The sequence below is a fragment of the Copadichromis virginalis genome, linkage group LG7 (assembly GCF_057382275.1).
Source record: "Copadichromis virginalis isolate Kocher_CV1m ecotype Utaka linkage group LG7, C_Virginalis_male_GT1.1, whole genome shotgun sequence".
NCBI classification, from domain to species: domain Eukaryota; kingdom Metazoa; phylum Chordata; class Actinopteri; order Cichliformes; family Cichlidae; genus Copadichromis; species Copadichromis virginalis.
The window spans coordinates 30,431,482-30,458,864 of record NC_140624.1 but is presented as its reverse complement, the minus strand read 5'-3'; the positions used below and the strand labels follow the sequence as shown (position 1 = coordinate 30,458,864).

The window sequence follows — 27,383 nt, the reverse complement described above, 5'->3', positions numbered from 1 at the left end:
GTGCAATATGGGGAATACTGTAGACTTGACTGACCAGAAGAGCATCATTGATACCCTCCATAGGATGGGTAAGCCACAAACGTTCATAGCTAAGGAGGCTGGCTGTTCACAGAGTGCTGCGTCCAAGCATATCAATGGAAAGTCTAATGGAAGGGCAAAATGTGGCAGGAGCAGATGCACCAGCAGAAGAGATGACCGTGGCCTTCAGCGGATTATCAGACAGAAGATTCAAGAATCTGGTAGAGATCCAGAAAGAGTGGAATGAGGCAGGAGTCAAAGCTTCAAAACCACTTCTGAGCCTGAGCCAACGTCGCAAAGGACTCAACTGGGCCAAGGAGAAGATGGACTGGACTGTTGGCCAGTAGTCCAAGGTCCTCTTTTCAGATGAAAGTAAAGTGTGCCTTTCATTCAGGAATCAAGGTCCAAGTGTTTGGAGAAAGACAGGTGAGAAACAGAACCCAAGCTGCTTGAGGTTCAGTGTGAAATATCCACAGTCTGTCGTGTTTTGGGGTGGAATGCAGGTGTTGGTAAACTCTGCTTTCTTAAATCCAAGGTCACCGCAGCAGTCTACCAGAATGTTTTAGAGGATTTCCTGATTCCTTCTGCTGAGGATTTGTATGGAGATGCAGATTTCATCTTCCAGCAGGACCTAGGCCCTGCCCATACCGCCAGAAGCACCAAAACCTGGTTTGATTGCCATGCCATCACAGTGCTTGACTGGCCAGCCAACTCACCGGACCTAAGCCCCATTGAGAATCTATGCGGTATAATCAAGAGGAAAAAGAGGTCCACCAGACCCCAAAACAAAGAAGAGCTGACAGCAAGCATCAAGGAAATCTGGGCTTCCATAACTACCAGGCAATGCCACAGGCTGATTGCTTCAATGCCACGGCACATCGAGGCAGTGATTAAGGCGAAGGGATTCCCAACCAAGTATTGAAGATTGACATATCATTTTGAAAATATCGCATTTTGATTAATTTGATGTGATCCTAATTTATTTCTTTTTTTTCCTGCAAAAATGAGAAGTAAATGGTGATGTCTTCATAGTATTCTAATTGTTTGAAATCCTGTTTTCATGGGTTTTATGAGCTGGAAGCCCAACTTATGTACAAATAAACAACTAAGTACTTGAAATCGTTTAAGTTGTGGGCCCTGAATCTATAATCTATGAAAATTTAATGTTTTGAATGGAATTGTGGAAATAAATCAACTGGGCTAAAAACACCACAGCACTTTACAGGAAGGGCCAGTTTTTTCTCTATTTTTTGAGGCGACTGAGGTCCTTCAACATTTGCCAGAAAATGCTCAGGATTTTCTATGAGTCTGTTGTGGCCAGTGCGATCCTCTATGCTGTTGCATGCTGGGGGAGCAGGCTGAGGGTCGCAGATGCCAACAGACTTGATAAACTGATCCATAAGGCCAGTAAAGTTGTGGGGATGGAGCTTTTATTATCACTTCTATTTGTTGTGTCTGCTCTTCCGGGTTTCCTTTTAACAGTGAGTGCAGCTATTTCATAAAGTTTTAAGCAGCAGATGTGTTTGAAAAATAGCAAGAAACAAATGAAGGAAACCAACTGAAGCCATGCGTCGTATCTGAGACAATAACCAGGGTTAGACCAGGTCTGACACCTCAATCATTTTTATTGTGTAACAACACGGCAGCAAAGGACATTTTTATTTTGTCCCGGGAATAAATCACTACCAGAACAATGTGCTGCGATCATGGTGGACGATAAATATTCATCACCAGAATGATGAGACAGAAACACAGAAGAGCCATTTGTAAAGGCAGGAGGTCACTGAGAGAAGGTACAGTGTTAACAGGCTGCAAGAAATATATATACAAAGTCACATCTGTCTCTATCAGTTATTATCCCATATCATACAAAAGATATGATACATATGTACAGAGAAGTGTCCAGGTTCATCCTGACCATCCACCTTTCTGACTGAAGATCGTTTCTGCCAGCAGGATCTTCATCAACGCCATAACACTTAATGCCAATGCTATTTAAAGGGCCAGTTCTGTGTTTTTAGAGTTTCAGCTCACTTCATATTAATGTTATAAACTACTGCTTCATAAAAATGTGACTAAAGAAATCCCCCAAAGATCACTGTCATGGTTTCTTATTGTTTTTCCTACATTCCAGGCAGCCTCAGTCAATCTTTCAAAGTCAATCTCAATCTTTAGTTTATAATAAATACATTCATAAGCAGCTTGGTTTAGGAATCAATACAAGCCCACAATGACTTCTGGGGTTCCTCAGGGATCTGCTCTCAGTTCTTTATATTTCCAGTTTATTTTAATGTAAACAAAAACAAATATAAATCTAACAGCACACAGATGAAATACTGCTCACTTTACATGAATAAGTCAGCAGGTTTAAACTTGAACTGCCTACTTAGGATGAAAGAAACTAACGTTGGCTGCCTGGAAGGTAAGAAAGACCATCTGAAGCTCTAAAACATGACAACTTTGTAATAATGACCAGCCCAGCGGTTACATCTCTAACCCTAAAAACTGCTTTTTAAAAGGTCACTTCTCTTTTTCTTACTTCCGTAATCCATGTATGAAGCAAACACCTGTCAATATTTCCTTCAACAGGACACAGTAATGTGCAAAAGTCTTGAGCTGTCCTTAATTTGTTTATAATTTGCTTCAAAGTCAAAATTTCTTGTAATATTTGAATGTTTTCTGAACAGTATGTTAAAGTCGCGTCCTTAAGAAACAGTTCAGCAGTGACCTGAGAGATATAACACAATAACACCGTCAGTCATGGTCTGATCTTCTCAAAGCACAGAACGACATAAAAAGAGTGGCATCATCATCATCATCATCATCATCATTATCATCATTATCCACAAAAGGGAGAAACATCCAAAGAAGAGCTTTGAATGTCCTTCAAGGAGCCTGGAGAAATGTTCCTGTAGATCCTCACAGAGTTCAGATGGGGCTGAAGGATGAAGGTCGGACCAAACATTCACTTTCAAGCTCGTTCGAACTGTAAAAACTCTGTTTTTGCCTCATATTCTTTTTTTTCTTTTTTTATAAATATTTGCACATATCAATGAATCGCTGCACCTATTTCCAGTTTTCATGCAAAATGTAAAGAAATGGGGCAAATGAGGGCTCAAGACTTTTGCACAGTGCTGTATGTGTGTGTGTGTGTGTGTGTGTGTGTGTGTGTGTGTGTGTGTGTGTGTGTGTGTGTGTGTGTGTGTGTGTGTGTGTGTGTGTATATATATATATATATATATATATAAAGTGAAACTGGATTCATTCCTGTTTAAACACAGTGAAGTTGTTGTAGGTCGATCAGGTAATTAATCACAGAGTTTACAGTGATCACATGGTTTCAGATACCACCACCTCCCAATTAGCTTTAAATTACAGAGAAATACAGACTCAATTAAACTGCACATTAATCCCATAAACATGAAGCCCTGACCTCCAACATGACTGAAGGATTTCAGGTTTATCAGTGACTGAATCAGCGAATCCTAACAGCTCCCATCATGACAGACAGTTAAATAAATCTACAACATTAAAGAATAAACACTAGAAATTAAATATATTAGCAGGGCCTCCATGAAACCTGCGGATAAAGTGATTCACATTCATGTGCTCTGACTGCCTCTCCTGCCTTCATGACATGCAGTAAATTGAGGGTTTGATCTGTTGAGAAGCTCAGGCCTGCAGTCTGTCACATGCTGAGTAAATTTAATATTCCTTCAAAAGTGCTTTCATGGACCTGCAGCTGCATACAGAAACGGATGCAAATTGTTTATGTAGATGTTTGCAGGTGAGAGAAGTTCACCTGAGCGGCTTTTATTCAGTGTGCATGCCGAGTGCTGAGAGAAGGAGGTCATGCTGCAGGTGGACGTGTGGACAGTGATTCAGACTTCTCTTCTAGATGTCGTCAAATATTCGGCTACGAGATGACGACATGGACAGGTACCGTCCTCCAGAGTGCCTGAAAACACAAAAACACACAAGTTCACACATCTCTGGATAGGTCAGTGCAGACACATTAGAAACAGGTGTGCTTTACTCCAACACATTAAAGAGCACTGAGGTCAGCGCTGAAATGAACAAACTGACAGTTATTTATCAGAAAACTTTATAAAAAAAACCTTTAAGTTCTTTAAATTCAAATTCAAATTTTATTTGTCACACACACACAACCATACACAGTATGACATGGGGGTGAAATGCTTGTAGCTGTACAATGCCCGACCATTAAATGACAGAAGAAAAGTTCTACAATATTTACAATTTACTACAAAAATTTACAAATTAACTTAGGAATTTACAGTAAAGAATGTGCAAATAGCAGAAGAGATTATAAAGATAAGGATTATAAATTATAGGAATTATAGGATTATAGGAAATGTGTGGTGGTGCGTGTGGTGATGTGTGTGAGAGTCCAGTCTTATAGTGACGTGTTTGGGAGAGTCCAGTCCTACACCTGGTTCAGGCCCCGAATAGCCTGGGGGAAGAAGCTCCTCTTCATTCTCTCTGTTTTGGCCTTAAGGGAGCGGAAGCGCTTCCCAGACCTCAACAGTGAGAAGAGTCCATTGTTGGGATGGGAGAGGTCCATCATAATCTTCCTAGCTTTGGACTTGTACCGCTTGGTGTAGATGGACAGCAGGTCAGGGAGCTCTGATTGAATGATGCGTTCTGCTGAGCGCACCACCCTTTGCAGATCTCGTCTATCCTGCTTGGTGCTGTTCCCAAACCAGGTGCAGATGTTTGACGTCAGGACGCTCTCGATGGTGCAGGAGTAGAAGTTCTTGAGCGCCTTCAGTGGCAGATGGAAGTCTCTAAGTCTTCTGAGGAAGAAGAGACGCTGACGGGCTTTCTTAACCAGGGTGTTGATGTGACAGGACCATGACAGGTCCTGAGTGATGTGGACACCCAGGTATCGGAAACTGTCCACTCTCTCCACTGGCGTGCCACTGATGATGAGGGGTTTGTAATTCCTCGCCTGCTTTGTAGTGAAGTCCACGATCAGCTCCTTAGTCTTGCTGATGTTTAGGAGGAGGTTATTCTCCTGGCACCAGGTCTCCAGGTTCCTAATCTCCTCCAGGTAGGCCGTCTCGATGTTGTCGGAGATCAGGCCCACAACAGCAGTGTCGTCAGCAAACTTGACAATGGAGGTGGTGTCGGATGTGGCTACACAGTCATAAGTGTACAGTGAGTACAGCAGGGGGCTTAAAACACAGCCCTGAGGCACTCCAGTGCTGAGTGAGATGGAGGGGGAGACTTGTTTTCCCACCCTCACTGATTGGGGTCTGTCTGTGAGGAAGTTGAGGATCCACTGACACAGTGATGAGCTGAGTCCTAGATCCGTCAACTTGGTGAAAAGCTTAGAGGGAATTATTGTGTTGAATGCTGAACTGTAGTCCACGAACAGCATCCTAACATAATTCCCTCTGCCAGTGTCCAGGTGACTCAGGGATGTGTGGAGCAGGTGAGATATGGCATCGTCTGTGGAACGATTAGTCCGGTAAGCAAACTGAAGTGAGTCGATGGTGGGAGGAAGTGAAGAAGTGATGTGATCTCTCATCAGTCTTTCAAAACACTTCATCACAATTGAAGTCAGTGCTACTGGACGGTAGTCATTGTGGCAAGCGGGCTGTTGTTTCTTTGGAACAGGGACAATAATGGACTGTTTGAAGCACGTGGGAACCACAGCTTGGGCCAGGGAGAGGTTGAAGATCTCCGTGAACACCGGTGCTAGTTGATCAGCGCAGGCTCTAAGGACCCGGCCAGGGATTGCATCTGGTCCTGCTGCCTTCCTGGTGTTCACCCTCCTGAAGGTGTTCCTCACGGCATGCTCTGTGATGACGAATGCATTTTCTTCACTGGTGCACTCCGAGCGCGCGCAGCCGTTTGTTGTTTTAATTGCTGCGGCGTCGAAGCGAGCATAAAACGTGTTCAGCTCATCAGCCAGTGAAGCATCTGCATTCATCATTGAAGAAGCTGGTTGTTTATAGTCCGTTATAGTCCGCAGTCCTTTCCACAGGCTCCTAGAGTCGCACTGTCGTAGCTGTGACTCTAGTTTTTCCCCGTAGCTCCGCTTTGCCTTTCGGACCGCGCTGCGCACGTTGTAGGACGCAGCCTTGTATAGGTCCATATTACCGGAGACAAGCCCTTCATTGTAGGCAGCGGTGCGTGATCTCAGAGCGTCGCGGATGTTTTTATCCACCCACGGCTTCTGGTTGGGAAACGTTCGGATGATAATTCTTTCTGCTGTGTCGTCCGCTAGTTTCCCGATAAATCCCACAACCGCTTCCGTAAACGGAAAACTATCCACACTTCTCTGTCTCCACTTCTTCACCTTTTCTTACTGAATCCACCCAAAAAACATCCAAACATTTAAATATTATTTCTTCCTTTTGCTTTTTAACAACATTTTGGTTAGTTAACCCTTAGTTAACCCTTTTTTAAATATTTCTGGCTGGTGCATGCAGACATCAACCCTGCAGGTCACGGACATTTTACATCCCGCCAACAGACAGGAGCTAAACATGAGCAACCAAAGTCAAGTTATCTGCATTTGAAACTCTATCCATCCATTCGCTTCCGCTTCTCCTTTTCAGGGTCGCAGGGGTCGCTGGAGCCTATCCCCTATCCCCACTAACTACATGTCTTTGGACTGTGGGGGAAGCCGGAATACCCGGGGAGAACCCACGCAAACACAGGGAGAACATGCAAACTCCACACACGCCCTCCACTCCCTGATGGTGAACTCAGGACCTTCTTGCTGTGAGGCAATAGTGCTAATTTGAAACTCCTCTTTAAATCTATTGGGGCAATAAAAACAGCAGGTTAGGGGTCAGCAGGAGGATCTGATGAAAACCGCTTCACACGTACCACCAACAAGAGTGTTTGGGTGTCACGTCTCTGCTGTGTTGGCTTGGGGCCATTAAGTTATGCACTCTTGTGTTGTACTGTAATAACTTCCTGAATCTCATCCTGGATAATTATCCGTATTTATAAAAAAAAAAAAAAAAAAAAAAAAAAAAAAACACACTCTGAAATGAAACAGCAGTCAAACTGAAAACTATTAAAATACAAAGTTAAAGAATTAAACATTACCAGCAGCTGAAAACAGGGAAACTCTCAAACGTGCATCCCAAACACAGTGGCCTAACCATGATGATGACACCATGCTTACCTTCCAGACTCAGCGTCCAGCGGGTCATCTGTCAGCGCTTCGGCGTTGAAGTCCAAGGGCTCGGCGTCCTGCAGCAGCTCGATGCGGTCCCTCTCTGCTCGGCTCCCAGACCGGGAATATTTAGCCTCTGTTCAAACAACAGGAAGTGCTCCGTCACCCGAAAACCACCAAAAACACCTTCAGAGAGCAGCGCCGACCACCTGCTGACTTACGTCTGCTGTTGCTGGAGCTCACGGTGTCTGAGTAGCTCGTCTCCTTCATCTCGTGGCTGCTCCTATTCCTCGCAGCGTAGTCTTCTCTCGGGTTCCCGTAGCGCTCCTTCCACTCCTGCAGCAGATGACACAACACAAACAGATCAGGACGCTTGAACAAGGATTTCACTCCTGCTGTTTCCCAGTAGACATCAGTTCATGTTTGTACGTGACGGGTTGTGTAAGCGCTCTGACACGAGTCATCTGTGTCACGCCATGATTCCATCACTCCTGGCATCAGCTTTCTTTCACTCACACATTCATCAAACAGTCAGAAAAACAAACATTTCAGTGTTGTCACTACAGTTGCCTCATCTGCTGATTCTAAATAGCTGTCTCTGTGTTATTGGCCTGCAGGGACGCTGATGTTCAATCTTTAATCTTAGGCAGAAAACCCAGTGATGAGCATCTTCTGTACTTCCTGTTTCAGTGTTGTTTCCTCTCCCAGCAGCTGACTTTGTTATTTTGGAATATAATATTATATCTGAGGAAACCTGCTGTAAACTACAGTCTGTGCACTTAATAAACAATGAAAATATATATTATTAAAATAAGATATACAAAGGGACTTTGATGCATGTGATTAGTTTTCTCTGATATCTAAAAAGAAGCAGCAAACAGGTACTCACCCTCCGTCTGTTCTCACCATCTTCAATCCTCTGCCTCTTCCTTTTCTCTGTAAAAAATATTGTATTTTACTATTTTACTACTTTCATGTTAAAAAGTCAAAGAGAATTCAGATGATGGTGGCAGTCTCACCCCGGCGAATCAGCTCCTTTCCCTCGTCGATCAGGTCAGAGGTCATTTCACTGTCATCCATAAACTGCTGGAAGCCCAGAAGATTCAGGCAGCGAGTCCCCAAACTGAGGAGAACATTGATTATAACACAGAGTCACAAACATAACTACATATATAATAAACCGCCTGATGGTTCTGTTTAATCCTGCACTAACCAGCAGAGAGAAGCAGGATCTAAAAGACTGCTATAAATGCTACAGCTCACCAACACCCCAGACATGCAAAGGTTTTATAATCTGAATTATTTAATCCGTCGGGATCTCTTCCAGTTTTTTGTTTTCAAAGACTTCAGTTTAACTCATGAACAACAAGGAAAAGCAGCAAATTCTGTATGTAAAACCCTGTTCTGGCTTTTCAGACTATCTTCTGTCACATGACCAATCCACACTGTTAAAGAAGCGCCCAGCAGGGAAGACTCCAGAGACTCATCTCACCTGAAGTAGGTGGCGATGCAGAGGATGACGATCAACATGGGGTAGTAGATGTAGAAGCCATTAGCAATGAAAGAGAGGACGCGCATGGATCCCATGATCTGTTCCAACAAACAAACAACAGGTGAGTCAGGCAGACACTGCAGCACAGGTGTGTTACACAGGTTTCATACAGTGTGGGTATTTACAGAAGTGTAAGCAGTTTGCAGCTTTTCCTGGTGGGAGATGGCCGAGTCCATGTGGATCAAACCCAGGAAGTTGAGACAGAGAGGAGGAGTCAGACGACAGAACAGCCTGCAGGAGGAAAACACGACAGAGTCACTAAACCTCCATCAGGTCAACTCCTCCATCGCCTCCAAGTGAACTTCTGCGTCACATAACATGTTGTTTAATAACACTGACTCACTACAAAACGCTCTAGTTTCTGTGCTTTAAGAAGATAAAGAGGAGATCCTTTCTACAGAACAGGTATTAAAATTAAGTAATTTGAGGTTTTTTGAAACAGTACAAATGTTTTTCTTGTATATGAGGAGGAACATTCTAGAAAGAAACATGTGTACTCATGTCTTCTCTTGGTTTACAGCGATCTTTCCTGAACATGTCCCTTTCAGAATCCTTTCAAAATAAAAGCATTCTTGCTGTCACTTACATGCCGCTGAACTGGAGGCTGTAGGCGTCGGTCTGGTGGTGGGAGGCCAGGTAGTAGTAGTTGAAGACTCGGATGCGAAACACGGTGGAGTAAACACAGGTGCACAGGAAGAAGATTGTGATGAAGCACGCCATCTGGTGGAGAGAGAGAGCAAAAGGTGATCAGAGGTCTGAATGAAGTGTGATCGTGTTTCAACAAAGAAAGTGAAACTGAAACACGCATCACGTGTCATGTTTCCTTCATTGTAAAACAACAAAGACTCAGCTGTGCAGCACTCCATCACACAGCAGCCTTTAAACACTTTCAGAGGCTCTACAGAAATATGAAGCTCTGTGTCTGATGGTTTGTGTGTAAACCAGCGTCTGTCTTCTCAGGCTCACCTCGATGTACAGGTAGTTGTAGTCTCTCTCAGCCAACTGGATGAAGATGGCGAACAGCGAGAGGACGGGCCGTGTGCTGAAGAAGGTGCACTCGGACCAAACCACAACCACGCTGAACAGAGTCAGGACGATGGAGAGGAGGCGGTAAAACCAGCGCTTCAGGAAGCACTCCCAGTACCACTCTGTGACACACACACACACACACACACACACACACACACACACAGGGCAGTGTTTACTCTTCGACGTCACTGCCACCAGCAACCAAAGGAAAACTGTAGCAGGACACCTGTGCAGGTGGTTACAGGAGTGATCTCATTACACCCACCTACAGTCGGGGTGTAGATGTATCTGCTGAACCAGCCGGCCGGCTCTGATGAAGGGAAGCTGTGGACAAACTGGTGGGTGGAGCTGGTCTCGTTCTTGGCCACGTCCTCCAGGTGGATGGCCTGCTGCAGGAGGATTTGCCACTGCACACGCGTCCGGTTGTGTCTCTGCACGGCGTAGATCACCTGCACACGACAGGTTCGGACATCAGAGTAGGGGAAACAGAGTGAACAGGAAACAGAAGACTTCAGCTGTGTGCAGTGTGAGGAGGAAACTACAAGCACAAAGAGAAAGGTTTTTCCTTGTTTCATCGCTTTTTACATCATCGTCATCTCATCATCATCCTCTTCTTTTTTGAAATCATCACCTGTACAGCATCACTGTAACTGTAAATGTTCTGCAGTGGAACGAGGACTATCTTCTCGCTCAGCTGACAGCAGTGATTACAAAGATTATGATTCATATCTTTATCGATCTGAATCTTACAATCTAAGCCATTTCAGTGCAGCTCAGTTCTGCATTTTCAGGCACTTCTAATATTCTGGCCACCTCATGTATATAAATAAATATGAAGAACAGAAAAAAGAGACATCTTTAAATATAATGAACATGTAATGTACCATCAGCAACATAATTAAAATGGACATCAGAAACTTTGTTACGGTGGAAATTTTGGGGGCCAGTGGGAGTAAAATGTCCGTCCATCTCAGACAGACGGAGCCTGACATCATGGTTTGCTTCTCACCCCCGGCTAACAAAGGTCAGCACTAGACTGAGCTTTGTAAGATTAGCTGATGCCCCCAACCTTCACTGAGCAGCTTTATCATGTGGATAAAGTTTAAGGTGGACGTGCTCTGTGCAGGTATTCAGGAAACACACAGAAACACTTTCACTGAACACAAAAACATCTGCCACCACATCGTCAGGAGTCTTCATTAGAATCTGTTTCATCTCTTTATTCCTCCAATAAGAAGGCAGCACAGTCTGATTGACTCGTCAAATCCTCTCACCTGTTTATGAAGCTTCACCAGGCTCTTCTCCGTCGGGTACGTATTCTGTTTGTCATCAAAGTCCTCGTAGTCGTCCATGTTCCTGCCCATCTTCTCCTGGTAGTCCAAGGGGCACTGAGGGAAACCACGAGCACGTCATCACACTCATGAACTTAAACATCACAGTTATCACCCATCATGTTCACGCTCAGCTTCGCTCTACGTACTTTCCTGAGGATGGTGTCGATGTACTTCCTCAGCGGGTGGTTGTATTTGATGGATTCGCTGACCTTTCTCACCTCCTACAGCAGAACAGACGTCTCAGTGAAAACGGCAACATTAAACCAAATGTTTGTAACTGCTGGAGGCTGTCACTTACCTCCATGACATCCTCCAGGTTCTCTTCTGCATCCGCCTTCTCCGTCATCAGCTTGGATGCCTTGAAGTAGGTCTTGACGAGCAAGTGTCCGTGCCGGGAGGAGTTCCAGTAGGACCGAGGGATCTCCACCAGCCCGTACCCGAGTAACAGCACCAGCAGGAACAAACCCCAGGTGTTGGCGGCAGTGATCCCGATGGTCTGTAGCTCGTACCTGAGTAACACACAGAGCAGGTAACTCCATACAGCAGCCAATCAGGAGGAGTTTAGGAGTCGATTATGTGTTTATACAGCCCTCTGCATTTAATCGTCACAGCATGTCTTTGTCCTGTCTTTCTCTTCACAGACAGGACAAAACAAAACAAAAAAAGGGGGTTCTTCCTCAGGGTCCACTCACCAGGAGAGGCGCAACTCAGGATGAACGGCCACGTAAATGAGCAAAGAGCCGAAAATGAGCAGGTATGTCCCGTAATAAATGGCGTTCTCAATCAGTGCCGTTTTGATCTTCCCGGTGATGGAGAAGCCTCCGGAGCGAGCGTACGACTGCATGAAGGGCAGCAGCAGCCTGACGACACAAGAAAACCTTTAAAACACAAAAACTCAGCATGTGGAGGTTTCATGAGGAGACTCGGGCTCGTACTGACCACGTGAGGCACTGAGACGTCCAGTACACCACCCTCCAGAACACTGGCATGATGCCATCAGGGATGTAGCTCCACGGCTTGTGGCACAGCGTTCGTACACTGAGAGGAAACACAATCAGGAGTTCAGAAACCTGCTGATGTTATCTGGTTTTATTTACTAAGACAACACTTCTTTTAGTCACATTTTTTGTAACACACTCAGGTCTCTCTAAGAAAAGCCGCCTGAGTTTCAAAGTACATTTACTCAAGTTCAATAAGAAGGAGTCGCTTCAAATCCTGCTCTGTCTTCTGCTCTGACTCTCTGTGTGAAAAGATCATTAACGACTTGAAATGCCTTCATGTCCAGATCACAGAGGACATACTGAGTGGATGTGTTGTTTGGGTTCAGCTCTCTGTCCCTGAATTATGAATTATGTCAAACACTTCCTGTTAATCACCAACAAATTTCCAGAAAACTCACTGCAGAGGTTTCAACCTTTACCCTGAAATCACACACGCACGCACAGCATTCAAACCTTTTTGTGGGTGCAGCGGTTGTGTTTACTATAGTGCGATTGGACAGCGGTGAGACGAGGGCGGGAACAGACGCCTGCTCCTTGTGGTCCTGCTCACACTGCCTGTAGATTGTCTGTAAGCAGCAGACAGACAAACGTACGCTGACACACATTCACTGAATGAAATCAAACATGTAAAGATCTTTTCCACACATATGGAAGTCGAAATCTGACATTTACATCAGAGCCGTATAAAACAGTAATCTTTTGTTGTGTAACAGATGTGCTTGAAGTCCACAGGAGCTCATAAGGCTTCTCTATGAAATGTCATAAAAGTTAAAGATGTTATATTAAAAAACAAAAGAATCTCAAAAATGACAAAGAACAACTAGACAGTAGGGCCATGATTAGTCGATTAGTCACGATTACGTCGACTATCAAAATCGTCGACGACTGAATTAATAGTCGACGCGTCGTTTGAAGCTTTGTAAGATCACAAAAGACGCAGGAATGAGTAGTAGGATTTAAGAGTGTAATAACGGACTGAAACAGAAGATGGCAGCACTGCATGTACAGGGATGCCAGCTGCCGTTAAACCCCGAAGAAGAAGAAGAAGCTGTGTCCCAGAATTCATAGCGCAGCCCAGCTCAGTTTACAACAATGGCGGCAGCTAGTAAGTTTTAATATTACTCTTATTATTCTTTCTGGGTCACAAAATAAACGTTTAACATATTTTCAGGCGAGAATGTAGCTGTGTAAACCTCAAATATCTGCTCAGTTTATCAAGACACCACATATTTTCAAAAGCGCTCCGACGTTTTCGGAGACGTCTGTTACCCACCAGCTCGATAGTTAGCCGGGGACAAAGCTCAATAGAGCCGTGAGAACACCGGACTCCCGGCAGATCGTTTTCAAACCTACCGCCGTCTTTCGCTACTCAGGTTAAACATGATATATAAGTCACTTAGATAACTTAAACATGTTATTGTTTGGATTTTTTTAGTATTTTATTTGTTCCCGAGTAAATCGATTTAGCTGAGATGAAAGTTATAGTTTTTACACAGCTGAATAAACGTCAAGCAGACAACTGATTATCAGAAGTGTGAGATGCTCGAGAATATACTCCAGTGTCCTGTTATATTTTAGATAGCAAGGAGTTTATTAAACTTCACTGAAACAATCTGCAAACTTCATTAAAATTTAATAAACTATCATCTTGTCTTTATTTTTAGTTAGCACAAACACTTCAAGCTGTAAGCTAATGATAGTTATATAAGAGCAGATCCATGATCTGATTAGTCGACTAATCGCAAAAATAATCGGTGACTAGTCGACTATCAAAATAATCGTTTGTGGCAGCCCTACTAGACAGAAACCATCAAAGTCCTGAGGAGCTTCGTGAATGGAAGGCTTGAACACCTCTGAGGACTGGAGGGATCTCAGTTTGATGCTGTGTGTCATACTGACCGTGCTGACGTCCAGAGGCAGGATGAAGACGATGAGGAAGCACAGGTACCAGGCCAGCAGCGTGCCGAACAGCACCATGCGCTGCTGCTTCTTGAAGTCTCCATATCGGTGCAGCAGGAACAGCGCCAAAAAAAACACCACTACGATCTCGATGCCGAGCGCCGCCCCACTCATCCTGCTGCGCTCCCGTCAGCAGGCACTGACACAAACCTGCAGCAGGTGGACAGAAACACTGGCGTGGTCACTTTACAGTTTTTTACAGACGCTAGGACACATTTCTCAATACTTAGGTCACTTTTGCAAAACTCCTCACACAGTGAGCACAACAGAAGTCTATGTGGGCTAAACTGAGGATCAGTTATCATTGTTTTGGCACAAAATGCATTCAATGACTACATCTCTCAAATTTCATGAATTATTTTCTCACTCAGACACAACAACTGCCAAAAATCTTTGTACGTACAGGACATTTTGCATGTGCTTACATACTGTTTTCAAAACTGTTAAACTTGTGGCCAAAACAATAACACAATGCAAAACTTAAAAAGACAGCAAAATTCAACAACAATATTTTATTGAAACATATTTTAAATCTAAAAATGCAGTTTAACCAGCCACAGCTGATCCTCATTGTAGATGAACATCTACACAGGTGTTACTCCTTCAATCTTTCAACTCCTTCAATTCTGGCAGCCAGAAGATTCTTTCCTAGGTGTGTTGCCCTAGATGACATAAGATGTGATGTGGATGAGAACCTGTGGCCAAATGGAGAAGACCGAGTAGATTAGCATTACTATTGTATGTGTATCAGTGGATGGTGTGTATACAAATTCTTGTATTTTGGGATTACTTAGTGCAAAAAAATAAAAATACATAAACAAATATTAACAAATTCTGCATGATGTCTGATTCATTCCAGTAACATATATTGAAATTATAAACAGAGATGAGTCCTTGTTTTACACAAGAAAACACTGTGTCATGCTACATGTTGTTAGTGTTTTTCAGGTCATTGTTTTGTGGGTGACAAAGTGTGTTTGTCGGCTGTCAACCTTTGCTAGTGTTCTGGAAGAATGAGTTTATTTGAGACCTGAATAAAGTGTTTTGGTAGTTGTAGTGCATTTTGAATGTGAAATGAACTGCTTTGCCAAGCTGAAGGTCAGTTAGGAGGATTGTGTGAAGAGTTTTTCAAAAGTGACCTAAGTATTGTGAAATGTGTCCTAGCGGCTGTAAAAAACTGTAACGAAGCATTAATCACTTTTGAATCTTCAAATGCTACATCTGTTGGCTCTGTGATGGATTTTAGTCTCATTATTTGTGGGAGATCTGAAGCGCTCTTGAGCAGAGCACACATCTGTCAGGCTCGACGATCATCTCCACATTACCTGCAGAAAGCTGGAAAAATGAAAAATATTCACACTAAACCTCTGTGGGAAAGTCTGACTGCAGACAGTGACAATAAAGGAGCTGCTGTTGGTTGGTTATTAGGTTAGCTGCCAGTAACTGCTGTCTAACACAATAATGATGACCGCCATCTCAGAGAATCAGGACAGACGTGCACCGATGAGCAGAGGCACGCCGACCTGCCCTGAAAGACTCTTTGTGTGGTTTCTTTGAAAAGTTGGGGGATGGAGGTTCCAACAAGCGACACGGGAAACAGCAGTTTTCCTCAGCAAGGGACCGGGGTTACGTAGCAGGGTCATCAAACTCAGAGCCAGCAAGTCTGCTGTGATGTTTCCTCAGGATTCGGTCATGTTCACTGGGTGAAGTGTGCAGAAGCCTTTGGACGAACCGTTGGGTCTTTATGCAAAGCTTTACATCATCTCTGTGTTCCCTCTAGCACCATCACTGGCTAACCCATCACATGGACTCTTCACCCTCCTGCCCTCTGGGAGGCGCTACAGGAGCCACCGGACTAAGACAACCAGGTACCTGAACAGCTTCTTCCCCACAGCTGTCAGACTCCTGAATAGGGCTGCCACAAACGATTATTTTGATAGTCGACTAGTCACAGATTATTTTTGCGATTAGTCGACTAATCAGATCATCATCCATTGGACGTACAGCTTATTGCACCAGCAGCATCTGCTCTTATATAACTATCATTAGCTTACAGCTTTAAGTGTTTAAGATCTGTGCTAACTAAAAATAAAGACAAGATGATAGTTTATTAAACTTCACCGAAACAATCTGCAAATTTCATTAAAATTTAATAAACTCCTTGCTATCTAAAATATAACAGGACACCGGAGTAAATTCTCGAGCATCTCACACTTCTGATAATCAGCTGTCTGCTTGACGTTTATTCAGTTGTGTAGAAACTATAACAAACCGATTCACTCAGGAACAAATAAAATACTGAAAAAAGCCAAACAATAACATTTTTAAGTTATCTAAGTGACTTATATATCATGTTTAACCTGAGTAGCGAAAGACGGCGGTGGGTTTGAAAATGATTTGCCAGGAGTCCGGTGCTCTCACGGCGCTAGTGAGCCTAGCCCCCGGCTAGCTAGTGGGTAACAGACGTCTCCGAAAACGTCGGAGCGCTTTTGAAAATATGCGGTGTCTTGATAAACTGAGCAGATATTTCAGGTTTCCACAGCTACATTCTCGCCTGAAAATATGTTAAACGTTTATTTTGTGACCCAGAAAGAATAATAAGAGTAACATTAAAACTAACTAGCTGCCGCCATTGTTGTAAACTGAGCTGGGCTGCGCTATGAATTCTGGGACACAGCTGCTTCTTCTTCTTCGGGGTTTAAGGGCAGCTGGCGTCCTTGTACATGCAGTGCTGCCATCTTCTGTTTCAGTCCGTTATTACACTCTTAAATCCTACTACTCATTCCTGCGTCTTTTGGGATCTTACAAAGCTTCAAACGACGCGTTGACTATTAAATCAGTCGTCGACGATTTTGATAGTCGACGTAATCGTGACTAATCGACTAATCGTGGCAGCCCTACTCCTGAACTCTGCCTCCTGACATCTGACCCACGTTAACACATGGACTGGACACACACACACACACACACACACACACACACACACAATGGACAACTGTACCCTCAAACACAATAATAACATGGACTGAACCACCACTCACAACCACTAGCACTTTATATAGCCTCTGTAGAAATTATCCACATATCTCACTTATCTTAACTGCACTACTGTATAGTTCTGTGTAAATAATCATTCTGTACATACAATAATTTTTAATTCTACAACTGTTTATAACCTGCACAGTTCACATTTCTGTATAGCTGTATATCTCAGATTTCTGTATAGTTTTTCATATTTATATCCTGTTCATAGCCTGTACATAGCTTGTACTCACTACAGCCTGTACATACTTACACTTATAGCATATTCATAACATACTTCATACCGTGTACATTATAACATACCATAATAGACCCATTTCTGTAATATACTCACATATCTATATTATTGCTAATATATATTGTAATATATCTATATCACTAAAGCACTTCTGGATGGATGCAAACTGCATTTTGTTGCCCTGTACCTGTGCATGTGCAATGACAATAAAGTTGAATTCTATTCTATTCTATTCTAAATGACATCACCTGGGTGAGCTGCCCACTTTTGACTCTGCCTCTTCTTCCTCAAAGTCAAAGTTTCTGAATGTATCTGTGGTTATTACAACAAACAGCTGGATTCCACTCAGGTTTTTTAAGCCTAACCCTTATTTTGAAAGTTCAGTCCCTGCTAAAGCCGACCCTTCCTTCCAGCTTGGTGGTCAGGTTGCTCTCAGTCTTCTTCGGTGGATAAACTCCACCGGGACTATGCTGGGTGATGAGCTCCTGTATTGAACTCACAAAGAGCCACAAAGCAGTGCAAAGCTCATTGCTGCCTACTGCAAGCCCAGCCAGGGAGTTGGATTCTGTCTATGGATGAAGATTTAACTGTTGATGCAGCGGATTATTGCTCCAGAGTTTCTGTCAGAGGTTTATTTCTTAATGTACTCTAAGAAAGCATGGAGGCCCATCCTGTCATCCACACATGTGAGGCCACCTAACACTATTAGTTACCTCACACCTTGTGTCACTCTCTGACTTCTGTCCAGGTTCAACTGTTCAATCATGAAAAACATATTTCCCTGTCAGTGCTGACAGGCACTGCCTGCAGATGTTCCTTTTAGCTTGCTTTGTATTTTTTTTTTTTTTACAGCATGTCTAATGTTCTGACGTCCTACTGAAACAAACACACCTGCTCTGCCTCACGTTTCCTCTCAAGCTGCAAACATCTGCCACCTAGCTGTTTCTGTTTTAATAACCACAGATCCATTCAGAAACTTTGACTCTGAGGAAGAAGAGGCAAACGCTTTAAGAGGAAGCTGGGCTTCTCTGTCTGTGGTCATGTGATCCTCCTCGTGATGGTATAAAGGTCAGAGATCTTCTCTCAGATGAGATTACCATCAATAAAACCAAAGTGTCCACACAGCTGTGACATCAGTCTGTGCTGCAGGACTTGTGCCTCTCTTGATGTTTCTCACACTTGCACTTCATTTTATTTTTATTTCTACAGATTTCTTCCTTATGTGAACAGCTGAAGGACCAGGGGTAACATGTGAAGATTTTTTATCTGTCCCCAAAAAGACCATTGGTGTTGTGAAAAGTCACATGATCAGTGATGAACCAACAAGCAGGAATGAGCTGAAGGAATGAGCTCAGACTCAACCGATGTAGCCTCAGTGAATGTGTGTTTAACATATCACTGTTGTTAAACAGGCTTATAGTTTGTGTGTCCGGCCTATGTGTGTGTTAATGTGTGTAGGCCCTGTGGTTTTACATTTGTGTCCACAGCCCACCCTGTAATGCCGGGAATGCCTCAGTGACCTCCCAGAAGAGTAAGGAGAGTGGATATGCTATTGCAGAGGCTCAGACTCAGGTAAGTAGCAACCATCACTGTGTCAGGCCTCACTAACATACAGTTAACCTGTGAGGGAGTCAGACAGTCTGAGTGACTGTTCTTGCCTCTGGTCAGATCACACATGTTGATCTTAAACCTCATTCAGCATTAATGGGGCTCCACAGATGTGCAGGTTACCCAGATGTGCACTTATGCCCCTCTGCACCCTCCTCCTCCCTGCACCCCTATGCTACAGAGGTGTGTAAACAGCTCCCAGTGATGATACAGGCTCTCAGTGTGTCGCAGCTACAAGGAGCTGTAACCGCAGACCCAATCACAGACAGGAAGTCCTGACTTCCGCCTGACAGCCGCGGACATATTCATCACCGTTCCCGGCTGATGAGGAGGATTTCTGGGCGACCACACCCGGAGGAAACTGCGATTCCTTATGTGTTATGATGTAGATACTCGGGTGACCCGCAGCTGACCTCACAGCCTCTCGGAGCTTCACAGCCGCGCGTGAACGCCCGCCGACTCCTTATCAGCCTTGGGGCTGTTCGCGGAGACGCGCAGAGCGACAGCTGCCGGTGTTCCAGATCTACTGGCGTTTAGATCAACTGGCGTTGGTCGAACAGATGTGTGGCAGTCTTGCGTTTCAGTAGCTACTACCGACAAACCAGCAAAAAAACGCCAAATGTGTCATCTGTGACACTTGTGAGGTTATCTCAAACACACTCCGTCAGTCTTGATGCTGTTGAACAACAAAATGTATAAAAATGTGGCGAGTTTATCTGGTGATATCCTCATGCGCGACGCGATCGCGAAAACAGCAAACAAGTAACACCACGCCGATGTTGTTCACAGGACAGCAAGAGTAAACGATCGGGAGACTGTTGTCGTCGTTATCGTTCCCCTCGCACGGTTTATTTCTCCGAATTCAGCGTTTTTGCTTCACAACTAAAGCGAGCAGTTTACTTTGTGCACTAACATGGAGTCGAGTCAACCAGCGCCACCTCTGGCCAAGTGCCACAGCCTACAGCCAGATCAACCTGTGACACATCTGCACCACGTTTGAATTCGTGTCATGCACATTTGTACCTTTCAATTGTGTCTGTTTGTGCGTCATGCAAATAAACCTTTGAAAAGAATGAAATGATATCATATATTCCTTATTGGCCTACATTTGTTCAAAATCCCAAATTATATACACAAAGTCATAGACATCACCACTCCAATTGGTCATCATGATTTTGATATTCTCTTTTTCCATAACAATGAAATACACCTTGGACAAATATGACACATCAATATTTCATTAGTGTTGTAACATCACATCCTGTAAGCATCATTTGTCTGTGTCTGTTCCCTGGAAATTAATATTTCCAGCCAATATAGGCAATCCATCAACATGGCTGGAGTTATATACAGTCTGTATAAGTGTGGTTAATCTAATGAACATTTGTAAGGAGACGGCAGTTACTTTGAATTCACAGCAGTTACACAGTGATTAGTAATAAACAGAGCCAGTGAGAGTGAGTGGATTTAAGAAAGTCAGTGACTCAGGTGTGTTGCTTGGTTTGTCATCTGTTTGTGAGACTGGAGGAGACGTAGAAATCCTTTGTTTTAAATCTTAGTTAGGAAGATTCCTGTTTGAAAACAAGCACTTTCTGTGAGGAATGCAAGAAGTACATCTGCAGAAAGCACATTTTGTCCAGCATGTGGACAAAATTGAAAATGTTGAGGATTGAAAAACTGAGAACGTTGGGCAAGTTCAAAAGAAATGTGTTTGTAAGAACGAAAAACCAAATTGTTCCTAAAATAGTTATGGAAAGTCTAACTGTTGTATGTCTGTGTTCTACATGTTTATCTAATGGAAAATAAAGTTGCTATTGTTTTATTGCAGTTTTTGGATAATTCTGAGTGGATTTACACAGTACGGGTCAAAATGACCCGCAACAAAATCAATGTCAATTGTTTGTTCTTCAACATAATACAAGGGTTAATTTCCAAAACTTGCTTATGATCTTCAATTTGTAGCAGATCCACTATCACACAGCAGCTGGAGCAGTCTCCAATGGAGGTCAGTCCACTACTACCATAGCCTACTACTAGATTAACTTGTGACACATCTGCACCTGCTGCTATGATCACATTGAGTAGAGGCTGAGTGGCTGCACTTACCCCTGATACATCCAAATCTGCCCACAAACATGTTGACAGGTGCAATGGCAGCAATGTGGATTGTCAACACTAAAAACAATCAGTAAGCAAAGACAACAGGGATCACTTTTTTCTGTTTATTTAGCACCCACAACATTTGTCCACAACACTGTGTGGTACCACTTTCCACAGAAGGTGCATTCAATCTGCAAGATTGAATGAGATTGTCAGGGTCATTGTCTGACTGTTTATTACTAATCACCTGCAGTACATTCACAGTAACTGCCATCTCCTTACAAATGTTTATTAGATTAACCACACTTATACAGACTGTATATAACAACAAACTCTGAAATGTTCGTTTGCAGAGGGAAGACACAGGCAGACTATGCTAACGACATGTGATGTTACAACACTAATGAAATATTGATGTGTCATATTTGTCCAAGGTGTATTTCATTGTTATGGAAAAAGAGAATATCAAAATCATGATGACCAATTGGAGTGGTGATGTCTATGACTTTGTGTATATAATTTGGGATTTTGAACAAATGTAGGCCAATAAGGAATATATGATATCATTTCATTCTTTTCAAAGGTTTATTTGCACGACGCACTAACAGAGACAATTGAAAGGTACAAATGTGCATGACACTGATTCAAACGTGGTGCAGATGTGTCACAGGTTGATCTGGCTGTAGGCTGTGGCACTTGGCCAGAGGTGGCGCTGGTTGACCCGACTCCATGTTAGTGCACAAAGTAAACTGCTCGCTTTAGTTGTGAAGCAAAAACGCTGAATTCGGAGAAATAAACCGTGCGAGGGGAACGATGACGACGACAGTCTCCCGATCGTTTACTCTTGCTGTCCTGTGAACAACATCGGCGTGGTGTTACTTGTTTGCTGTTTTTGCGATCGCGTCGCGCATGAGGATATCACCAGGTAAACTCGCCACATTTTTATACATTTTGTTGTTCAACAGCATCAAGACTGACGGAGTGTGTTTGACATAACCTCACAAGTGTCACAGATGACACATTTGGCGTTTTTTTGCTGGTTTGTCGGTAGCAGCTCCTGAAACGCAAGACTGCCACACATCTGTTCGACCAACGCCAGTTGATCTAAACGCCAGTAGATCTGGAACACCGGATCAACCAGGAACTCCGGCTAGCTGCCGCCGTGGGTTAGCAACCTCCTCCCAGCAGCCCCATCAGCTCTTACCGTGATTCCTGTGTGGGCTCCGGCTCCTCTCGGAGTGACGAGGCCACGTTTATCTCCGCGAGCTGCTCCTGTTATTATCAGCCACCGGTCTCCGAGAGAAACCTCTTGATTTCAGCTCGTTAGCTCAGTAGCATCAGCCCGTCACATCCCGGCCCTACCGGGAGGAGCAGATGACGTCAGAGCCAGTCTGCGCGTGCGCAAACACCATGTCATTCTGCCGCTTCTCTTAGCGCTTTATCGTTACTGCCCTCCACCGGATAGATCAGGAATTACCTGAGACAGAAGATTGAAGGTTCCAGAACACAAGATGACGTCATCGGCGTCACAGCGTCAAAACACCTTATCTTCACACCCTGCTGAGCACAGCTGCACGCACAAGTGCTTCCAGCTGTGCTCTAGTTGAATTTAAGCACTAATCTGGATCTTCACCTCCTAAGCAGGTGAAGACAACACAAGGGCTTTAACGAAGATGTGAACACATTAATGTTTCACTATTAGGTATTTCTGCAGGAACTACTTCCTGTGTGTCAGCCTTCACAAATAAATGTGTGTGCGTGTGTGTGTGTGTGTGCATGTGGAGGGGGTTGCTCCACTCTCTTTAATATTTTTATGTTCTTTCAGAAGTGTTCTCGAGCCCATACAGTGATTTTCACAGCATTGGGTGTTCAAACCCAATGCTGCAGCTCTCAGTCTGCACCCTGTGTGCACAGCTATTTAGATTCGATTATGAATCAATAAATGGATTTTAATGTTGTTATCTCTCCTCAGCCGGTCTTTCACAGACAGATAAGCTCCTCCATATCTTTAAATCGCACTTGGCCTCAATGTAGGTCTGAGGACTGAAAACAAAATCAAAGTCCTCTTTGTCACATGGAGTCACACAAACCACCTGCAACTCAACACTTCAAAGACCAAGGAACTGGTTGTGGAACAACTGAGCTGTAGGTGCTTTTCTACACTGTGCAATATTTGCAATATTTGTTTTTTGTTTTTGTTTTGTCTTTTTTTCTTATATTTGACTGTGCAATAATCACTGTGCAATATACTCACTCAAATGAGCAATCCTATTTATCCATATTGTATATTCTGTATCTATATATGTGTATATGTGTATATATGGTGTATTTATGCTTATATCCTTACTCTCATTCCCCTTAATGTATCTGTACAATGCAACTTCTTTCGGTGCCTTGCTACTGGAAACTGAATTTCCCGGAGGAACCCACCCGAAGGATTAATAAAGTTTCATCTAATCTAATCTAATCTAATCTAATCTAATCTAATCTAATCTAATCTAATCTAATCTAATCTAATCTAATCTAATCTAAGGCACTGACTCAGAAGAGCAAACTGATTGTTTTCTCCATCAATGAGGCTGAAGGGATCTTTATTGTCTTCATGTGAATGGAGGCTAATGAGCCTTATGAGGGGGCAGTCTGGCAGTAAGACTGGTATTCACGTAATTTTAATGAGGAGGTGGCCAAGGGGCTGAGGGAAGGTCTGAATGGGTCCCAGTTTGCCGGAGAGTTGCAATCTCTTCGTCAGTGTTCCCTCTAAGCTGCGCGCGTACACAATTGCGCACTGCTGGCACGGCCTCTACGCAGAAAAAATCTGTGTTGCGCACAAAAAAATCTAACCTGAATTGAAATTAAGGTAAATATGGTAACAATTCTGTTTTGCAGTGTTAGTTAGTAAGTGACTGGCTGCTCCTGTATGGGATTAGAACGATGCCACTGTTGAGACAACGCCAGTCTCTGCAATTCTTTTGGTCCTGGTAGAGATCACGCTGAGATGTTTCCATGTTTTACACAATCCTTTTATTACCCATTATTCTTACAGATGCATCTGGAGATCAGCACACTGCACTCCTATGCAGTCCTATGCTAAAGGCTGATCTAAAGAACTCCACGCAACAGTTACAGTTATAACCTCTGGTCTCCTCCCCCCTACAGTAAACACCCCCACAATGGAAAGTGGCCAAGGGTGCTGACACCCTGATCCCCATCTCCTTTTATGGTAGTGTCCATTTGCCCTTTGTCTACCCCTCACCCTCTAACTCTTGCTTCATGCCCTGGGGGTGGGGGTTGATTGTCTTTCTGCCCTGCACCCCAGTTCTTTGTTCCCATCCCAGGCCTATTTTCTATTTTGTGTTCTTACACCCATTACCACTCTGCCTCTGTCAGTGCGCCCCAGGGTGGCTGTGGCTACAATGTAGCTTGCCATCACCAGTGTGTGAATGGGTGGGTGACTGGATGTGTAAAGCGCTTTGGGGCCCTTAGGGACTAGTAAAGCGCTATACAAATACAGGCCATTTACCATTTACAATATTATAATGTTGCAAGCAATCACAACTATATTCTCTTTAACTTTGATGTACATTAAGGAATCTATTCTCAACACCACCTTATCCCATAGTCCAGCCAATCACGCGATTCACATTCGTATATACGCAGCTAATCAGCGTCGTTGACAGGCTATGACAGCGTCCTTATGGCAAGCCATTGGCACTAATGGCTTGCCATACATCCTTATGTGCCGACGCCGGTGTTTTAGCTAGCAAAGCGGCTGATGTGGAGTGAAGCCACATTAATGACAACGTGTACAACCATTGGAGATGTGAGCAGGACAGACGGAACAATTGACGGAAAAAGTGTGGACTTTATACCAGTTTTTAAATTGTGTTGATAGGCCACGTAAAACCAGAGTTATGATAAAATATGCAATGTTTGGTTTTCTTCCTGAATACTGTCGTTGTTTATATTTAGTGCGGGGAGAAACGGTAAAAACGGCGTTTTATACGGAAAACACTCAAAAGCCTGGGAGCAAAAACAAAACCAAAAAACCCCGCCCTTTCCTATTGGTTGAAAAATGTACCATGTCGACCAATCAAAACATAGCATTTAGTTGATTAGGGAGGGGGGAAGTTTTAGGAGTGATGCCGGTGTTTTGAGATGTGAGAGATTTGTGACGTTTAGCGCAAATCTTGTGTAGTTAGTGTGTAGTGTAGTTTTGTTGTGTGTGTCAGAACAATGAGGCGACTGCTGAATGTTACAGGTGTTACAGGAGTGATACATCTCCTGTTGTCAGGCCTGCAGGTATCAGGCTGTTGTTCTCCTTTATCTCATAGTGGACAGAAATGATTTTTTGGAGTGGCACAAATAATTTGTGTGGCATCAAATTTGATGCAGAACAGCGGATTGTTCTGTAAATAGTTTGAAATGTTTATTTAAAAACGCCTTGGCTGCATTTTTAGGTAAACAGCTGCAAAAAAACTTTCTTGTTTACAAAACTCAGTAACTTTTTTTGAAGAAGTAACTATATAATTAATTGCCCAGCACTGGTCATTTTATACTGTATTCTGCACACAGAGAGTTACAGGACTCTCTCCCAGACCACAGACTCATAATACAAGTCAGAGCTTTATAAAAAAAAAAAAATAATAATAATAAAAAGTTGTGTTTTCAAAATTGGAGTTCAAGTTATTTTTTTACTTCCAATAGTGTTACCATGCTACACAGGTCATGAACAAGATTTTTTTTTTAAATTTACATTGTAAGTGGGCTAAAGCAGTTAATTAAAAGTAGTGTAACATAAATGTAAATGCTGTAATTTGATTATTGTAATAAACCATGTAACTTGGATGGATTCGATGCTGGCGTGACCACAGTGCACACGTCTGCTGTTGCTCACAGAGGTCCAAGAGACCGCTCAGGGAGTTTGCGTGTTCGCTCAGACACGTGAAAAATTAGAGGGAACATTGCTCTTCATGTCCTTCTGAAAGCTGCTGATGCTGATCATCCCCGCTTCCATTCAAGTATTCATCAGAGAAAGTTCTCATCACTCTGCTATACCGAGAGTTCAAGAAATGAAATAAAGAACAAATAAAGAACAAATAAACAAGAAAGAAGAAATTTTAAAAAATAGTTAATAATACTGAGGAAAAAACAGACCATGAAAAAAATAACTTTAAATAAATAAATGATTTAAGCTTTAAAGCTTGAAGTTGATACATTTTAAATCCCATTTAATTCATAATTCATAAAGAAATTTATTTTTAATTTCTACATTTTGTTGAGTTTAGGGAAATGTGTGAACCACATGATGAAAACAGACGTTAATAAAAACATGAATAAAAGCAACAAAGTGCTGATAATTAATCAGCCGTTCAAACACATCTGGAGTCTTTTTTTTGTCGGTGTCAGCTGCTGTTATTCAACTTCTATAAAGTTAAAAAAGTGAAATTATGAATTACATAATTATTTAACATAAATTAGGCATTTCGTTTTTTTATCTTAATTAATTATATCAGATTAATTAATTTTCAAACATTTAATTAGAATTATCCTTCAAATAAAAAATGCATTTTTGTCTTTTTAATTAACAGACCAACAAACACATTTAAATCCACAGAATCAGGACAGCAGAGCTACAGGAACTGTATCATAAATGTTTTAAAGTGATACATCATATGAACAGGATCAGCTGCCTCAGTATAACTACACAGAGCTGAACCAGCAATAAATCATATACTGTGTGTGTGTGTGTGTGTAGCTAATTAAGACATCCTTACCTCTGTGCTGATGCATTTTGCAGCTTTCATATGTAAATCAGGCCCATTGTTATTTAAATGTAATCATTTCTTCTTCGGTATTGTTCACTGATCGTTAACGTGGAGGAAATGGAGCAATTATTCCCACAGCTGGTGGAGTTTAGGTGTAAATTACAGATGTGTGCGCTTCTTCTGGTTTCTGCGAGAATAAAACTTAAACTAACAAAAGCTTTCACAGTTCCCCCAAGCTAGACAGAGCAGGTTAAAGACATGAGCACATCCATGTACAGCGGAGGTCCCATAATGGCCTTAAACAAGCAGCACTGATTGATTTGAAAGGCTCAGGATCAAAGCCAAAGCCACTGCACCTCGTTCACACGCTTCACCTGATTTCAACTTTTAGCTGCAGAGTCCAGAACACAACTCAACACAGCACTGCACATATACACAGTATGTATACACCGTATATATATATACTGTACATACAAGTTGCACAGGGACAATACTCATATTTTTTTTCAGGATCACTGCCAACAAAATCTCTTCTGACCAATTGAGATCACAGAAACAAACTGCTATAACTTAACATG

General features: G+C 42.9%; 1 protein-coding gene across 2 annotated transcripts; it reads right to left on the bottom strand.

Annotated features, from left to right (window-relative positions):
* Positions 1 to 3,265: 3,265 nt before the first annotated feature.
* lmbrd2b (LMBR1 domain containing 2b) lies at positions 3,266 to 22,489 on the bottom strand. Of its 2 annotated transcripts, XM_085462960.1 has the most exons (18): positions 22,245 to 22,489; positions 13,993 to 14,202; positions 12,547 to 12,659; positions 12,032 to 12,130; positions 11,785 to 11,952; positions 11,391 to 11,601; positions 11,239 to 11,313; positions 11,033 to 11,146; positions 10,024 to 10,207; positions 9,696 to 9,877; positions 9,316 to 9,449; positions 8,855 to 8,960; positions 8,670 to 8,767; positions 8,197 to 8,300; positions 8,067 to 8,113; positions 7,399 to 7,513; positions 7,187 to 7,313; positions 3,266 to 3,976 (listed from the first exon to the last, which is right to left on the bottom strand). In XM_085462960.1, the coding sequence occupies exons 2-18, from the start codon at positions 14,164 to 14,166 to the stop codon at positions 3,913 to 3,915; spliced, it is 2,115 nt and encodes a 704-aa protein (XP_085319086.1). In that variant the 5' UTR covers positions 14,167 to 14,202; positions 22,245 to 22,489; the 3' UTR covers positions 3,266 to 3,912. The 2 variants fall into 2 exon arrangements, with proteins under 2 accessions (XP_085319086.1, XP_085319087.1); XM_085462961.1 differs by lacking the exons at positions 12,547 to 12,659; positions 22,245 to 22,489 and having other exon boundaries at positions 13,993 to 14,171.
* Positions 22,490 to 27,383: the final 4,894 nt, after the last annotated feature.

Bases quoted from the DNA above. Each gene is read 5' to 3' on its own strand.
- lmbrd2b (XM_085462960.1), bottom strand. From the start codon at position 14,166: ATGAGTGGGGCGGCGCTCGGCATCGAGATCGTAGTGGTGTTTTTTTTG. The intron at 11,602-11,784 runs GTGAGTGGACCC...TGTGTTACTCAG, and splicing joins CCTGAGTTGCGCCTCTCCTG to GTACGAGCTACAGACCATCG. The intron at 10,208-11,032 runs GTGAGAGGATTT...TGTCGTGTGCAG, and splicing joins TGGTGAAGCTTCATAAACAG to GTGATCTACGCCGTGCAGAG.